General features: G+C 41.0%; 1 protein-coding gene across 1 annotated transcript in view; it reads right to left on the bottom strand.

The window, feature by feature from the left end:
* Positions 1–8,513: 8,513 nt before the first annotated feature.
* The window catches only part of ntng2b (netrin g2b), a 54,909-nt gene continuing 44,944 nt past the window's right edge, over positions 8,514–18,478 (bottom strand). Inside the window, exons 22-27 of the mRNA XM_088282062.1 lie at positions 18,069–18,386; positions 17,745–17,858; positions 16,904–16,978; positions 14,496–14,663; positions 13,199–13,333; positions 8,514–10,635 (exon numbers count right to left, since the gene is read on the bottom strand). Of these exons, the coding sequence (XP_088138188.1) occupies positions 10,412–10,635; positions 13,199–13,333; positions 14,496–14,663; positions 16,904–16,978; positions 17,745–17,858; positions 18,069–18,386 (1,034 nt within the window). The 3' untranslated portion in view covers positions 8,514–10,411. The remainder of the gene's footprint in view (positions 10,636–13,198; positions 13,334–14,495; positions 14,664–16,903; positions 16,979–17,744; positions 17,859–18,068; positions 18,387–18,478) is intronic.

An 18,478-nucleotide genomic window follows, 5' to 3' on the forward strand; every position in this document is an offset into this window, starting at 1 on the left:
AAAAAGAAAAAAGGATTCATCCAGACTTTCAATCTCACATAATGCAGCGCGGCTACTGCCGTGATGGAAGAGGCGGAGTTTAACTACACTGCACAATACTCAGTTGAGTGTTTGAGATAGTTACTTGATTGCCTCTTAAGCTCTTTTCAACACTTTGAATTGGGTAACTGCGTAGAAAAAATAAGTTGACCATATTTGGACATGCAATGTTTTTGCCCGACAGCGTTGATAACAGTCAAGTAGAATTTTCATTATTAATTTGGCAAGAATTTGCCTTCCAAAATGTCTAATTTGTATTTAATTTTTTTTCAATAGCGCGACTAAAAAAGTTTTTTTTTAATTATTGAGATGTACCTGAATTCAGTATTTTACTAGTTTTTTTCCCTGTTCCCCGGTTTACTGTGGTAAATTTCCCATTCATACCTTATATTTCCTTGTAAAGTTTCCAATTTCTAGATTTTTTTTTTTTCACTCTTCATGAAGATTTGTGTGTGAAGTCACGTTTATGGAAAAGCAGGTCATTTTTGGACCAAGGTGTTTTGTGTTTGCTTTTTATGGCTCATTCACGTAGCAGCCTGGGAACAGAATTCTGGGACTTTTTTTTTTCTTATAAATAACTTTTTGTAATGATACAATGCAATCATTTTCTTGTTCAGATAGTTGTTTTTTTTTTGTTTTTTTTTTACATTTCCAAGACAACATTCCGTGACTTTTTTCAAGAGCGCGTGCATCATGACTGCCGGAGTACTTTGTTTTGTTTTTTCATCATTTCTGAAGAAAGGGAAAATATAAATAAAAATTTATAAACAAGGTTGGTTGTAGCATGTGATGATGTGGAATTCCTGACCACTGGCGATCAAAGTGTCACATCATTAGAATAAAAAAGGGAAGTGTAATTATCAATTGTTTTCCTTGTGTATTCTATATCAGGTTGAATAAATGTGTTTATGTACAAAGTTACGCTTCTGAATTGTGATGATTCATCTTTTACCTCTAAATAGTTACAAAATCAAACAAGGTACCTAAGACCCGAGCTCAACCTTTGCCTAGAGAAAGGAAGAAATTAAGTTAATCCTTCAAGAAAAAGCCACGCAAAATTTATTTGCATAGCACATTTAATTTACAAGACATTACAAAGGCGTTTACGTAAAACAATGAAAGTAAGGGACTATAGTCATGTAATGACGCTGAAATGCAAAGTTGCATCCGGGTAAGTGTTCAATTCAGTTTGCCGAATCTTTTTCGACCAATTAAATTATTTTTTGGGGGACAGGGAAACACACATTAATAGCCAAATTCCGTGCGATCTAAGCCCAGACTACATCTAAGATTGGCCACACAAATATTTGATACTTTTTATTTATTTATTTTGTAACGAGTCACACGCCGATTAATTCCTGCAGTACCTTTAAATACCTCTGGGTGACAGTATTGCTCATTTCCTTGTGCGTCCATCAAAGGGGAAGCGTTTTTTAGTTGTTTTTTTGTCTTGTTTTGTTTGTTTTTTAAGATTTGTTTCATTTACAGTGAACACCCGTTTGAAACGCATATATTTGAGGACGTACCAGTAAAATAATGCGATCTTGAGAGATCATAACATTTTATATTTGAGTTTTTTCGGAGAGTGGCGTTTTACCCCTCACACACTTGGATCAAATCATTGTCTAATTGCAATTATTAAGTCTAATTTTTAAACGGTTCCAAAAACAAGGACTGAACACATATACAAAGACTGAAATTATTTTTTTAGCAAGCACGGGTCTTTTTCATTAACAACATTTAACCTAGTTAAAACGGACATAAACGTGATAAAATGTACTTTATAAAGTATTCCTCTGTTCCTGTTCACACTTGTCACTATTATGGGGGACTACTGGATAACATTATGTTGTATTTGTAACTGGTCAACAGCAGTTTTTAAGCAGAAATGTCCCTAAATGCATTTTTTTACACCAATTTCCAAAATGTCTTGCACACCAGGTTTCTGAGACATTTTCATTTTTCATATGTTTGAACAATAGATGATTGTATGAATTTTACTTTATTTTTTTAATTTGCACCTTTGATCCGTCAGCAAAGAAAATCCACCTGTTGCTGTGCCTAATGGCTTAATTAATTAATTCACAAGTATTGCAAAATATATTACATATTATATTAATGTCATATTATCGTCAGTATGAAAACCTGATATGCTAGAGAAAAAAATCAATCTGAATCATCTAGAAGAGTTTACTTGCATCTCTGTTTAAAAAAATATGTTTTCCACTGTTCCCTTTATTTTCCGATTGACCGATCCTGTGGCATCCAGTTTGCCGGATCTTTGTCCTCTGTAAAAGGTCACATGGTTGGCTGGATACTTTTGCTCAGCACTGTAATTGTTTCTTTTTGCACCACCAACTTCCTGTGATCATATTCATGGAATGAAAAAAAACAACAGGTTTGCTCTCATCAATTTTGTATCAGGCCTCGGATCACATTTGTGTTATTATTGCCCTGGCGCTGCGAAAGAATCTAAAATCCCCGGATAAATATTAATGCCTTCCTGATGAACAAATCAAGTGCAACATTTCCCAAAAACAAATTGGAGCATGTCGTGGCTGAAGATGGAAATTTGTTGGTGTCAGGTGCTCCGAGGTATAGCAAAAACGACACAATCCATTCCCACAAGGATGTGGACAATAATGTTGAAAGTACCTGAAAGCTGAAAATGGCTAAAAGTACAAGTAGAAATGTGGAAACATAGCTGACAATTTTTTTGTTAAAAGCAAATCGACAATTAGCAACAGGTTATTTCGGGATGCTGATGTGAAATCCCCAAAAAGTAATTTCCCGTCATCAACTTTCCAAAATGTTGAGCAAACGTATTTTCAGATCTAATCCCTTTAGCTCTGATTTGACCTCCAGCGAGGGGGAATACAACAAATGCTGGCGGAGATATTAATGAGCTATGTGAGAACATTTTGGAAAGGATTTTTGCTGTCTGGGATTATAACTGCGATGTAATGAGGGCCTAAACGATGGCTGGTTGATAAATGAGCTTACTGTACCGGTCAAACATTTGGAGACGCCTTCTCACTCAATAGCAGTATGACGTGTTTTGTATAGTGGTAAGCTTTTCTCTTAACTCTCAGTCATATTTTCTAAATCTCCTGTGAAAAACAATATTTTGTAACGCTGCTGCTTACTGAGGAGACGTGAACGTCTCCATGTACAGCCGTATGTCCATATTATACTGCCCCCTGGTGGCCAAGGTGCGTACAGAAGATATCCGTTGAATTGAAGCAAAAAAAGTGACAAAAATAAATGAATTCTTTACTGTATATTTTGACTAAAATAGAGTTTCCCCCCCTCCCACACACACAAGCACAATATAAAAATGGCATAAGATAATAATTTTCATCCTGCTAAATATGGCGCAGAAGTCTGGTCCAACATGCCCTTGCGGTCGGTGGCGACAAACGGCAAAGCAGACCTGCTCGCAGATGGCGCTCTTAGGCGCCCCGGAGGCGGCCTGCTGGCAAGGCGCTCAGGTTACACAAGTAACCCTGTTATCCTCCATTTCCGCTCCACACGCACACACACACACACACACGCACATACACTCCCCACGCACACACGCATATATACACGCGGGCACAGGCCAAATATCATGCTGCACATGCTCTGTACAGTAAGACGGCACTGTTGGATGGGTGAAGCAGGAACATTTATTAGAATACTAAAAATAGAGTACAGTAAACCAACCCCCCACCACCTTCTCTCCACCACACAAGTTTAGGTGCGTTTACAGCGCGTGGGAAGACTAAAACGTCGTGTTCTCTCAAAATTGTGGATTTTCGTGGTTGTTCTAGAATGTAATGTTAAACGGGTGTTCACTGGAGTGGACTTGAACTGACTGAATCCGTCTGAAGCGCATTTGATAGATCTCATTAGTTGGAGACATCTTAACTGAGGCGTATTCCATATACGTGCCCCTCGTGCCTCTTTAGCAATCTTCAAAAGTACGGCAATCAATCAGAAATTTTAAATGCTCGCCTGCTGTGTTTTTTTTTCCTTCCCCTTAACCCTGGAAGACTTTTGCACATCTAAAGTCTCGGGTAGTTGCAGAACTCCCGCGAAGCTCTTTAACTCGTATGTCTCGACTTTGGGAGTGTACTAAAACTTGGAATATCCCTTATACTTTTAAAGGATTTTATAAGCTTGACTACAAGTGACATGTATTCAGTTTAATGCAATAAAGATATATACTGATTGGGCTTTAAATCAATGCATGAGAAAAGGTCAGGCCAGGTTGTGTGAAATGCATGGGTGGCAGATGTTTTGTGCAGGATGAGCCGCACGTCGGAGAACTGAGTGTGCAGACGCGAAGGGTCCCGGACTTCGATCAAGGCCACCCGGCTGTTGTTGTGTGAGATGGTCACACGGTCGACCGTGAGAGCAGAATAACAGATCCAGTGGTTCATCGGCAGTGGAGCGCACAAACAACTGCCATGGCGCGCACCGTGGGAAGAGCCGAGACGTCACCTTGCGGGCAGAAGACGTCCACTAAGAGAAAGCTAAAGTTAACTGCAGATGACACATAGCCAATAGGGGAAGAGTAGGAAGTCTTGGCTTTGTTTGCTGTAATGTATAAATGATCCTGGGCAACTTAGGGGGGGCGTTGTTTTTTCCTGTTGGTTGCTGTAACCGGGCCTCTCAGACTTTGTATTAGATCTCCTGTTAAGAATAAATCCGCTCCCGTGTGAAGTTGCCGGCATCCTGGTCATCTTTCTCTCAAAACGAGCGCGCATAATTGTTGGAAGAATGGAGGTTGTGTTTGGTTAACCATTAATGGAGTCAGATAATTAATTCGAACTATTTTGGTAAACTTTTGGTACATTTAAAGTTAAAAACTCCAACACTTTTAACGGGGTAATACGGAGGAAATTTTGGTTGGTAAGTTTCTGCACCACCAACCCAAACTTGTTGACGTGGTGCAGTCCGTGAGATGACCAGTTTAGTTTTTAGCCTTTCTGATTCATCGAGGGCATTATACATACAGATGTAGAGATGCTCCTCAGAAAGCTGCTAGGCTCGCTTTTGCAGAGGATAAAGAATATGTGCATGTGACTATTGTACTATTGTACATCTGTCGCAGTTTTTGGGGATTTTGGCATTCCACGGTTGTATTGTAATGATGACACTGAGAGGTAATTGGGTTTGAGTCATTCGAAGCTTGCTCCAGCAACAAATGGCGGTCACAAAAATGTCAGGATCTCAGCCAATCTACTGTAATGTCACCCCTCGCAAGGCATTTCCGAGGATACAGTATTCCGGCTATGTCTTTGTTGGCCTTCCCCCCGAGAGAAAGCAGCTTCTTGTTTGATTCAAATGCTTTCTTCATGTTCAGGCTGGGGCGCATGAGGAAGAAAAGCAAATCTCAGCCGCTCAGCCAGTGACGTTGACAGCAAGTATGTCACCACCGAGGATGTTTACTCTGCACAGTCCTTATATCTCCTTTGCTCTTTGTTGATAAACTCGACTTCCTCCCCTTGGCAACTTTCTTCTTTTTGAGGGGAATAAAATATTCTTCGTGCCACTTTTTGTTGACCTTCATGTTGCCTTCATTCTGTTTTCATTTTTTTCTCCTTTCAGGTTTGACACCATTTGTCACGGAGCACATTGGAGTTGTACCTGCAATCCCTGAATTGTCTGTTGGGTTAAAAAAAATGAATTTTAATTTATTGCTGTGGACTGTCCAAATAGGAAGGCCAAGTTTCACGCCTATTCCGTCATCCTAATGAGGATGATAATAAGGGGTCGCCTGTCTCAAGGGCGTGTCCAAATATGGCAACTGGAGACAACCGTCCCACTTGTGCCGACACTTTTTTTTTCCAGATTGGATTGACCTTTCATGATCTCATTTTTAATCCTGCCATGGACTAACCACTTCACGTTCTGCTATGACACTATCGGTGACTTTTTCCACAACCAGATTTGAACCCAGCAGTGGTGTGCAGTCAGGGCCTCCAAGGTCCAAACACTATCAAAAGCACTGATCTATGTCGGCAACTTACATGGAATTCATTTGTACCCAACAGGCTGTCATGCGGTGACTGTATAATCAGTTTTATAATATATAATTTTATAATGTATAATAGTTTGGGAATTTTCATTAGACTTAATTTGTATTTTGTTTTGAGTTTTGTTTTTAAAATCTAGTTAGTTTTAATACGTTTTCAGAATCATCCGCAGCAGGTTTATTTTTTAAAATATGTTTTGTTATTTTTTTTCTGAGAATGCTTAGCTTAGCTTTTATTAGTTTTAGTTTTATTTAAAAAAAAACGTGGACGTCTTCTTATGACAGAATTAAATGTTTCTATTCAGTTAAGCTGCAGTTCCAATTTACTGTAATTGCCAAAATGCCCACATAAAAAGTTTCCAGTTTGGATTATTTCCAAAGTTCCCCATTTTAACTTCCCGTGAAAATGTACTGGAAATTTTCCAGCCCTGCCAACACCTCCACAGGAGAAGAGTGGCTCGCGGAACAGCACAGGAGGCGCTCACTGACTGGATGGTGGTGAACCTTTGACGCCAACTGGAAGAATCTGCATATGATTTTTCACAGCACTTTCTCAGATCAGCATGTGGATGAAATATTCATACATGTGGGTGCATGGGTACGGCTTGCGTCAGTCATTTTTCGCCTCAAAACTTCTTGTAACTTGTTGACACCTGCTGTGGCTTGTGTGTGTTTTTGTTTTTGCTCTACTGAGAAGGGAACATCTAGCGTCAAAATGTTGTGTGGATTCAGAAGGCACTTTCAAAGAGCGCAACCACATTTAAGAAAAAAGAAAATCAATTTGAGGGGTTGCTTCAAGTAATTGCTACCGATAAGGTTTCACCACCTCTGCTGCTAACAATGTAACCTATTTATTAATTAATAATAAAATATTTTAGTGGAGGGTGCCTATTAAATGGACCAGGCTACAACATATACTGAACGTACAGAGTAATTGATTCGTGTGAACTGTAAGCCATTTTTTCTCATCACCATGTGCTGTACCAGGAAATGGACCAAAAGACTTCCATTCACCTGCTGGTCTGCTTATGAGAGGACCTTCTCCAAACCAATTTAACTAATTTCCAAACTTTTCCGTGTGTGGTGATTTTTCCAATCTCGTTTATTTGAGTGGGACGGTGTCAGGGAGATTTCTTTTTTTTTTTTTTTTTTTTTTGCGAATGGACATTTTTGTGGTGAGAAATTCCACCCGAATTTTGCTTTGTTGCTGTTTCTGCCGGATGGACAGCTAGCGCGCTAACTAGCTTGCTAGCCCATTAGCTTCATTTCGTAGGTTGGTGTAACCCGGAAGCAATTAAGTGACGACCGCAACATGTTAGAAAAAAAAGATCTCCCCGCTCCTGCTGACGATGTCCCTGAGGTACTGAACTATATTAATAATATTATCAATAATAATGCATTTAATTTACTATATCTAGCGCTTCTTGAAGTACTTAGTCTCATTAGACGACATAAAAATCATAATGGGTAAAAATAGATAAGTGGCGAGAAGTGAAGTACAAATACTTTGCTCCTGTAGTTATTTCGATTTGACTGTACTGTACTTTATTTGAGTATTTATCTTTCTGAGGTTAGTCTTTCACATAGGTCTGCAAGTTCTTTACAGCCATAAGGTGAGAACAGACAGTAAGGAGTACTTAAGAAACCGTGACTCTCAAACAATTTTACACCAAGTACCACCAAAAATGGTACTTTGCTGGCCATGTACTTTACCAGTATAATGACCAACACTGAAATACAGTAGCGGAGTCGGCCATGATTTTAATATTATAGTCACAGCTTTAGTCTCAAGGCGTCGGGGTTGACACTTTCAATTAATTCACTTGGCGGCTTGCTTGTGTCCCGTATAACAACGTATTAATTGGTTGTATGTGCTCTGTTTGAGGTGTTAAAGCCTTCTGGTTGATCACAAATTAAGACACATTTGGATTATTTACAGACTAGACGCCGAGGGGGAGCGTTTCACCTTTATGACAACACAAACGCCAATGAAAGTCAGGCATCACAATAAGCATACTAGGCCAGGCCAGTAGCTGGCGATAAAGTGAAGAAACTCACTCTCGTTTTCAGGGGACATTCTAAAAATGCTTCATGTTCACCAAAAAAAAAAAAAAAAAGCTTAAAGTAAAAAAAACGTAGAGACGTGCATGTGAATTTTGATAATGATAAAATAGATTTTTGCAACTGCAATAACGTACCTGTGAGGTGCCACCTTCACATTTTACTTTGCATCTGTGACTTTGAGTGTGTTTGGCATTAATAGGCGGGGCCGCGCCTGGTGAGTCACGTGGGCGTCTGCGAACAAGACAATGCCTTTCTTCCCATCTTCCACTTTGTGTTTTTTTTTCTTTTTGTGTGGTTGTCAAACAAAGAAGAGTGTGCTTTTGAATGTGCTTGTGTTAATGTTATGAAACGGGTTACAAAAAGAAGAAAGAAAGAATGCTCGCTCGGATTGTGGCAAACGTCACTTCTTTTTTTTCCTCCATAATTTATTGTAACCTGAAAGGAAAAATAATTTCTACAAAAAATATTCCAATAATGCCATATATTATTCATTCTCACTCTGGTTGACACTTCTTCTTGTATACTGTGTGAAGATTAAATCTGGCTAAATGTGGCGGCAATCACTCATTCCCATAGCAACCGTAATACTGTGACTAACTATCTGCCGTAACCCATTGGCTATGATATAATATAATAATATATGTAGAATCTCAGCGAACTGTTAAGTGGGCACATTAGATACATGGACTCAAGATATGGTTGCAACAGAAATTGCAGCTGAAAGAGTACAAGTCAGTTTTTTTTGGTTTTGTGTTTTTGACAAGAAATAAAACCTGGTTGTTGTGGAGCCCCGTAGGCTTCGGCTTACCTCTTCAGGAGGGTCGCAAGTCGCCCCAAAAAAACAAACAAAAAAAGAAACAGAACAAAAAAAACTTGTTGACAGCCATTCCATTTTCAAGTGAATCAGTGGTGATTTAGTTAGGTGATTCTGCTTTTTTTTTTTTTTTTTTTTTTTTGGTTTGATGCACATTGCTCCTGCTCAGGAATAAAGGGAACAGTGGTTGGTATGATTACATGTAATATATATCGATATATATATATATATATATATATATATATATATATATATATATATATATATATATATATATATATGATCTTTTTTTTGCCTGTGTCTCTTTTTCTTTCATTTATTCTTTTTTCATTGTCATATTTTTGTCCATCTGGCACCTGAGCACACACTCCATCAGTTCTGTGAGGTGTGTGTTAGTGGGTTTGCGTGTACTTGTGAGTATGTGCGTTTGTGTGTGAGCGTATGTGTGAGAGAGATTTTGTGAGTGCTTCGGTCACACTCATTTGTGCACACGCAACTCGCAAAAAAAAAAAAAATAGAGATATTCAGCTTTAGTGTGAAATTGCAGGACAAACACCAAATGCACTTTAATCTTTACATCTGAACTTCGTTTGACCCTAGCTACATCTACAGTAGAAGTTTTAATTTCACATTTTTTGGGGAATATTATTGAGAAGGAACCTAATAACATAAAACCAGTTCAGTGTTTAAATTATTGTCATTTCTTTAACCACTCAACTTTATACAGAGGTGCAATGCAATACAAGTTTAATACGGAATGGGTTTAATCCAATGCTTTTAACAAGAAACATAACACTGTGTATATTGTAAGTTGTAAAAGTATACAGTCATGACATAATTAATTGGAATGTAAAGAATGAAAAGGTTTTGCCTGATTTTTTTTTTTTTCTTCATTTCAATGGACATTGTGGTGTGTGAACCTTGGCCACATGGGGGCAGTATAATACCAACAAAAGTATAAACAAGGATCCTCACAATAGCTCGTGAAACTGGAATTGTCTTTGTTCTCCACAGAGGATGAAGAACATATACCTGCACGCAATGTTATATTACCTTTTCGCCACCGTTTGCTTCAAGTATCTGTTGCTTAAAGGATTAAAATGTTGTGACATCGATTCTTTATGTTCGACCATTTATGCTGTATTCCATTTGTTAGTGTTGTGCTTTTTCACTTGCACCATAGTCTGCTCTTGTAGTGTATTTCCTTTTTTTAATTATACTCATTGTGATCATATTAGAATACTTCATCTTTCCGTGATCTCTTTTGCAACCTGCTGATGACGCTCTCTGACACTGTGTCTGGAGTGGCAAACTTATCACAGTGATGCATGTTTAGAGGAGCTCAAACTAAGTTCACCTCTTAGGTTTCTTGTGCATTTTAGGCTCATCCTGAAATTCCACCCTGAAGCCAAATATTTCAAACTATTGGAGAGTGGTCTATAGACACTCGTGGGTTGTGTGCGGGCGGCGGCTCAGTGGGGCGGCGGCGTGGCCAGCAGGCGGGCGAGCAGAGTGCAAAGCAGCAAGGCGGTGGCGGAAGGCTGCCACGCGGTGGCGCCGTTACAGTCCTTGCCCGCCTCGCAGCGCGGTTGTTGGCACAGCACCCCTTTGAACTCGGAGGCACAGGCGCACTTCTGGTTCTGGTAGCACGTCCCGCCGTTCTGGCACAGGAGCATCTCCTCGTCACAAACGTTAGCTGTGAGTAACAGAAAGAAGGACGCCAGTCAGGATTTTATTTTCAAGCTTGTCGGGCAGTATAAGAACCGATGTAAGGGCAACTAAGACATCTCTGCCATCGACCCCTGATTACTCGCATAGATGCAATTTCCCCCCCCCTTTTTTTAATCCGGATTTTTCCTCTCCTCCCCACCAAAAGTGTTAACAGATGACTCTTTCCATTTTCCTCCTTCTCAGGCCCTGCCACTTACTCCTATTCCGCCTTTGCTGGCTGGACGTCAAAGTGCCGTCAGACTCGCGGTGTGACTGTCACGAGACCAAAGCAAGAAAACAGGTGAGCTGTGAAGCCTAAGGGCACTTAGACATCTATTTCAGTCGACAGCAGGGGGCGGTACAGGTCAAAATGACAGCGCCCTGACATGGATGAGAATGGGTAGATAAATCTACTCAATTCATATTCCACAAATGCGATAGAATCAAAATATTGTGTTTAAACTAGCAGGGACACATTTAATATCTTGTAAAGATTTTTTTTGCCTGAAGTTCCCCTTTAAAGCAGCTGGTGCGAGGTTGGGAGCAAATAATTAGAAGCAAAAGCGCATCTCTGCAAACAAAATGGTAAGAATTCATACAAAAAAGAACAAAGATAGGGGTGGTGGGGTGTTGAAGCCAGAGGATAAAGATGAATTCCCTCTGCCTTTGCCTCAGGGACACAGGCAACACCTGCGTGGTTTTTCTCTCTCCCCAAGAACACATTTTTCTTTTATTTCCCACCGCCTTTTTTCTCCAGTATGTTGCCATCACGGCCCTTTGAAAACAATTGCGGTCACTTTGTCTGATTTTATGCTACTTCTCAACACCAGCGCTATGCTAGCCAAAAACGAATAAAATAGTTTCATGTATGAGAAGTATTTCCGTAAAGTAAAATTTAATTTTTTGCTTATTTATTTATTTTTTTTTACTCAAGTGGAGTTCAAGCTGTTCAGTACTGCTTCAGTTTTAATGAATGGAACCAGACAGTACTCTTTTTTTAAACAGAGCTTCCCAACTCACTTCAACCTAGTTCCTTTGCACCAACATGTCACAAGATGGTGGGAAAAGCACCACTTTTGTGTAAATGAATGTCCTCAACAGCCTTCAGCAAAGTTTCTTGGCAGTAATGAGTAGTCTATTGGCGGCAAATCACTAACTTTTTCTTTTAAATTAAACTCCTCAACTCACTTGAACATTGTTGCGTGGTACCATGGTGCGACAGGATACCAGCAAAGCATAACGTTTGTCTAAATGAAGCACCTTCACTCACTTCCACATTGTTCTTTAAACACCAACAAATTGGAAGGAAAGTGCTACTTTTTTGTGTAAATGCAGAACTTATTTCAGGATAGTTCCAGAGATGGTTGCAAATCACTTTTTTTTTAAATGATGTTGCTCAATTAATTTCTGTGGCACAAGCACAAGATGGCTGCAAGGCGCCACTCTTGCCTCAAGGATGCTCCTCAACTAAATAGTACTAAGTAGGCACGAAGATGCTAAAAATCACAGTACTTCTTGCTTTGGCCTGAGTACAAAAATCGGTGAGTTCGTGGTTCTGTAAGTCGTGAATCAAGAATATATGCACTGTCCTTCTACTTTGACTATTTTGGTGTGATTATTTTTTTAGTATTTGTTCTCCTATTTGGGTTCAGAGTGTGACTACTTTTGCCACCTCAGCTCGTGACACACGATCATGCAAAACGGCTGCACCCAGATGGAGGTCTAATGAGTGTTATGAGGCGGGACTTTTTGAATGCACCGCCTGCCCGCCTCCACTCGATGGGGAAAGCGCTTCTCCGTAATGGGGTTAAGGTGTGACAGCACCATCAATTGAGGCAGCAGCTGATGCGGCTAATGAGCTACATGATCTATTCCCCTCAGGGCTGGACAAAGCACATGCGTGGCGGCGCACTCGCCAGACCTTTTGCGCCGAGCTCAAAGGTCCCGGAAGCATGCGGCAGCAGGAGCGCTGACATTTTCGACACACAAAAGCCCCCCGAAGGCCCGCCCCTCTCCTATAAATATCATTTTGTCATAAGAACTTTGTTTGCACAGACTTTAAGCATGTTTTGACTGTTTCAGTCTCGTCCTCGGCTTAGACTCGCTAACCCAGTAGTTATCAAACTAACTATTTTTTTCAATAATTACTGCATACAAATTGCTGTGCATGGAGTGAAAATCAATCATGCACAAACGGAGATAGTAAAAACAGTAAATTAGTAACACAAATTGATAAATATATATTTTCTTGTCATTTAAAGTGTATTAATTCAATTCATTGGTAAAAGTTGTAATTTAACTCTTGTACATAGTTAAAAGAAAAAAAAAGTACGGAGTAGGGACATAAAAAGCTTATGTTTAACTGAGGACAGGAGCTTCATTCAAGTGCTTTGTCGCCATCTTAATTCCTTCATATAGACAATTGGTGGAGTCAATTTCGTGTGGAGTTTTCTATTTTTGTGGCAGTGCTCGGACCCAATCCCCACACACTCAGCCGTATTATGTGTCGCCATCATTTCATCATTTATATTTATTTTTGGGTCACTTACGGTAACAGCCTTGTTTCCAGTAGTAGCCCGGCAGACACTCATCACACTTGGCCCCGGTGGCACCGTCTTTGCACTGGCAGAAGCCTGTGCCGTTGCACCGGTCGTGGAGGGAACCCATCTGGTTGCAGTTGCACTCTGACGGGGACGAAGCGAACAAGGTGGAGGAAGATGTTTGTTAATGTTGCGACTTTCGCTCATTTATTTGCATTCAGGACAGGTTGACTTGCGATGAAGCATGCGCGCCCTTTTCATACAAAGTCATTGTTCCCGTATCACGACGAGCAATCTGGACACTGTGTTGCCATATAAGTCGGGGCTTGTCCTCAGATGCCCGATAACAACTGGGAGACCAAGAAGAGGTAGAGAAGGTTCACAACTAAACGCCAGTAATCGTAACTTGTTGTTTGCACAGAGGCGACAGAATATAGATGCACATATAGAGCAAATTTAAATCTCAGGACTTTCATTATTTGCCGTGACTGCAAAAGAGTGTGGAATAACTAAACCATGTCGGCGGTAAGTGTGACACAGGAGCTGTGATTGTCAGAAAATAAATGTCGCATGCGCCCATCTGTCAGAGAGCTCTTTGGTTTTATTGAAATGCGAAATCCTCATTGAGTGATCCTCATTAGTCCCTGGTATAGTGTTACGCCATAAATACGTCTCTCATATTCATTGAAGCTGACTGATGAATTGCTCGGCAATAATTCGCCGTTTTGATCATGAGGCACAAGAGTTGACTTGTTTCTTGATGACAGCTGACGCTTCTCACTTGCTTAAAATCAAATTACATTATTGACTGTAAAATTAAACATTTACAGAAGCAGGGTGGGGGTGGGGAATCCAGATTACTCATGGTTGGTATGTGTGTTTGTGGGTCATGTGCATTAATGTCGGGATTACAGCTGGCAGCCTGGTTGAGTTGGTGACCTACCTTTCCCAGGAAAGTTTAAACCGGTTTCTGTTGCTTTTTTATTTATGCTGACTCCCAAATAATTTGGCAATCCTTGCTTTTCATTGGCTTTATATATATATATATATATATATATATATATATATATATATATATATAGGTGCAGGAACCTAACTTGTTCGTAAATTGAGTAAATTGTACTTTAAAATGTGTGTTTTTGTGAGTATGAATGTGTTTAAAAGCAGGTTTAAGTGGTAAAGCTATGAAAAACCCTCACTTTTTTTTTTTTTTTTCAAATTTCTGTCTCCAACGTATGCCCTTGTGAGGAGCGGGTATTCAATGTACGCATTCTGCTGGACACGCACGCACACAAAATATCCCCACCGATGCAGACACTCTCGTCATCCAGCTCAGCAGAGGCGTTGCGGAAGTATCCCAGTCTGCAGTGTTGGCAGTTCTGGCCCCTGGTGTTGTGCTTGCAGCTGACGCACGTGACAATTTTCAGGAACTCGAGGTAGCTGCAGCGGTTGGAGTGGCCGTAGCATTCACAGTCTAAGAAAAAAATGAAATAAAAATAAATTTTAAAAAAAGAAGACGAAAAAGAGCAAGGGGGTGAGACAAGTTGAAGTTATTCCTCGGGAGGGCACCGTCTTGCTTAAGTTTAAGTCGCTGAGAGATTGAGACGTGCGAGCGGCACACATTAATGAGATTCCTCGAGAGCGGCAAGTGATAAATGTCGGAAAGCTTCGACGTCAGTGAGCAAACGGATGGCCCTCAGTGTGCTTTACGAGCCCCATATTGGCTCAATAAAGACGGACCACTCCCTCACAGTTAGGACACTCACTCGGCAGTTCGCTGACTCGGCTTGGCTGCTGCACTGATTACTGTTGGGACCTCTGCCCGCCTGCCGGCCTACGATGCCCGTTTGCATACGCGCTGTGTAGCTACGCGAGACAATTGTGTTTGGGCAAGTGTAATGTCACGTGATTGACCCATTAGCTGATTAGAAGCTAAAGAGTCATACACTGGGAAGTTAAGAGTGAGGGAAATGATAAATATTTGTTAGCACGTTTCTTCCTGAGTGTGTGATTAGCTCGTTGAACTGATGGACAACAATGGATCGCGGGCGGGGTTGGAGTTGGAATCGATGCCCTGACAAATCACACCTGAGCCTCCAAAAAGAAGTCAGTCAACCCCCGAACAATTCATCCTCTCCCCTAATTGCGTTCCTATTAACAAGAAGATCGGACGCCATCACCATTCGCCGCACAGCCATTCCAAAAAACAATCCTTGACTTTGTTTAGAAACTACTCAAAGCTTCCTAGTTTGACGTTTGCCAAACAACAGATTGCGTCATCTGTCGCCAACTTTGTCAAACAACCACTTGTGTCGTCGACGCAACGCAAACCTTGTCGGCAAGTTTACCTATTAGTCACACCCTTTGGACAAAAAAGATCAAACTATTGCAAACCTGTCCACAACTTTGGCAAACCATTAGCACCAGTAATTCTATCAGTAATTTTGCCAAACAATCAATCACAACCCACTGTGGACAGACGGGAATGTGGAAAATATATGATCACACCCGGTGTAGACAATTTTGGCAAACCACATCTACAACCATTCCAAGAAATCAATGACCCCCTTCCATGAAGACAAGTTTTCCAAACAACCAACCCTTGACGTAAAAAAAATTTAACCCTCAATCTGTTTGTCAGTCCCACTTAAAGTTGCTGTGTTTTCTCAAACACAGTCTTTGCCACATGGAGGTCCGTGTGACACCATGGTGACAAAGCTCTGTACAGGGTGCCCCAAAAGCCTCAACAATATCAACTTATTTTTGTTGTATTGTCGTATGTCAACAAACAACGCGGAGACAGTTTTGCAAGAGCTTGGAATGCTGAAACGAGACTTTTCCCATCCTAAGCAGCAGTGCGGATGGGGGCGGGGCCCCCACGCCGCCAAATAAAAGCTGGCGATCATTTCAAGTGAGCACGACTGCTCCACATTCTCACAGAGCCTGCTGCCTAATTACGGTTTTATTAAGCTTCACAAGTTGGCTGCGACCGACGGTGAGCTACGAGGCATCGCTCTCTCATTTCTTTTTTCCTTTTTTAAATAAAGAGTCATTTACCAGGCATGTTTATGCAAATATGCATTTAAATGCGCATTAAAAAGTGGTGGTTTAGCTGTTTAATTAGCCGTCATATTATTATTTTATTATTGTTTGGTTGACGATGCGCTGTGAATTATGAATGAGCAGGTTTAAAGGAAGTCGGCGAACGTGGTGCTGTAAAGTGCCTCTCTCAGCACTGAGGGAAGCGAGCGGTGGGGGGTTGTGGGGGGTGGGGGGGGGGAAGAAGTGCCTGATTAAATATAAATGGCCAATTACGCCGCAGACTTGAGATAGGCACCGGGACCCTGTTCGCAGAATCAACGCCACAAGTCAAGATGTTGCTTTATTGCTATTTATCAATCGCAAGCTTCCTTCTTTTTTACAAGCATCTTTTATGAAATCGAAACTCGGCAGTTGTCTGGCTTAAATGTGCGAGATGGCCTCCACTTACCTTGATCATGCATGGAATTCAAAGACAGGAGTCTCAGATGCATGGAAGAGATGGAAGATGAAAAACAAAACATGCAATGAAAGGAATTTTGATTCTTTCTTTTAAATACCGCTAGCTCATCTAAGTGTGATGAAAGTCTACCTAAATCACAGACACACACATTCATTCTCACACTTTCGTCAATTTCCCGCCATGTAGCAGATGACCCTCTGCTGGTCTCTCACCGTTGAATTGATCATATATGATTCCAAACAAATGTCTCGCCCCAGGCTGGCCTGACATCAATTGTTTGAGGAGCCCTTGAGGAGTGAAGGAATACATTTCAGTTTGCTTCACCACAAGTTTCACATTGTCCTACGGTCTACAGTCTGCAGCAGCAACCTAGGCCGCATTACAGCAAAACGGAAGAAGGCAAGCACGAGACTGTAAAATTTTACCCGGTTAATTGCGATAATTAAAATACATTCCTGTCATTTTCTCAGAGCAACGGTCAAATTGTCACTTTTAGTACCTCTTTTGTTTTATTACCGTTTTGTTTAGTCTTGAGGACTAACCTTATGTGGTTTGAAAAGAACTGAAAAAGTGTGCTAATGATTCCCCATGTGCTTGTCAGAAGGAGGGATATTGTCGGTTTTAAAAGTCCTTATCCACTACTCTGAGGAAATGTAGGGCAAATGGAAAGCAGGGGCCGAGAGCGATACATCAGTTCTAATGGGTGCCATCCACCTGCAACAATTTTGAGTTGAGCAGCTTCAATACCGGTTGCTCGAACACAGCCACATAGATTCTATTTGTTAGCCCTTGTGTTCCGTTCTGTAAGTCTGGTTGCATTAAATTTGAGTTCAATGCTGCCTATGTTTCTTGAATTTTTGCTGAGTCAAGGCAGAAAAATCAGCCCAAAGGCAGCTCATAACTCGAAAAACTCATAAATGGGGCCACTTGTATTTCAAAGCACCATTCTATTGGCTTACAAAGAGAAAGGAAAACCCCTGTAACCTTTTAACCTCATAGTGATGATTCTAAATCCCAGTGTGACGGCTAATCCGCCGCCCGCTTCAGTTCTACCTTTCTGCTTTTTCTTTCTCCTCTCCTCCTCCTCCTCCTCCTCTCCTCTGTCTTCATGGTGGTTCCCAAAGGAGTCCGGCTCATGACCGCCTCTATCCCTCTTGCCGTGGTGCGCTACAAAGCAGCAACATCTCGCAAATCAATTTGTATTGACGTGGAACACACGAGCTCAGGCTGTTTTACCGGAATAGATTGGCAAGACGGCAACGTCTAATGATTTATGACAAGCGCCTCCACCCCGAAACGCAAATCCTACTCCTTCCCATTTATTTTCAAATCGGAGCAAATCATGCAGCTATTTCATACGTGTCTACAATGAGATACCTTTTCTCTCGGGCTTTCTGTGTTGATGCGTTTCCTTGTCAGCAAAACTTGTTGATTTGCGACTGTGAGTCTCCTGGGAGTGTTCCTTAACATTGTGGAAGACTGAAACATCCGCCATTGTCACTGACACAACAAAAAAGCATGTGTCGCAGAGCTCAAAAGTAAAATTTTGCTGCCCCAGGGAACTCTCGTTTATTGTAGGAGATACGTTCCAGACCCACACGGCCCTGTCTGGAACGTATTCCCACAAACTGAGGTTCACTGTTCTGTTGTACAGTACAAAGTAGCAGTTACAGGATCTAAAGGACTCGAACGATTGTCAGGGATACAGCGTATGGTCATCCGCAGGGTTTTGAGAAGTAAACCTAACTGTTGTTCTTGCTGGAGCGTCTTAAAATTAGGACATGTTG

This window comes from Idiotropiscis lumnitzeri, chromosome 18 (assembly GCF_059441095.1).
Source record: "Idiotropiscis lumnitzeri isolate Australia: NSW breed Sydney's pygmy pipehorse chromosome 18, RoL_Ilum_1.0, whole genome shotgun sequence".
Taxonomy (NCBI): Eukaryota; Metazoa; Chordata; class Actinopteri; order Syngnathiformes; family Syngnathidae; genus Idiotropiscis; species Idiotropiscis lumnitzeri.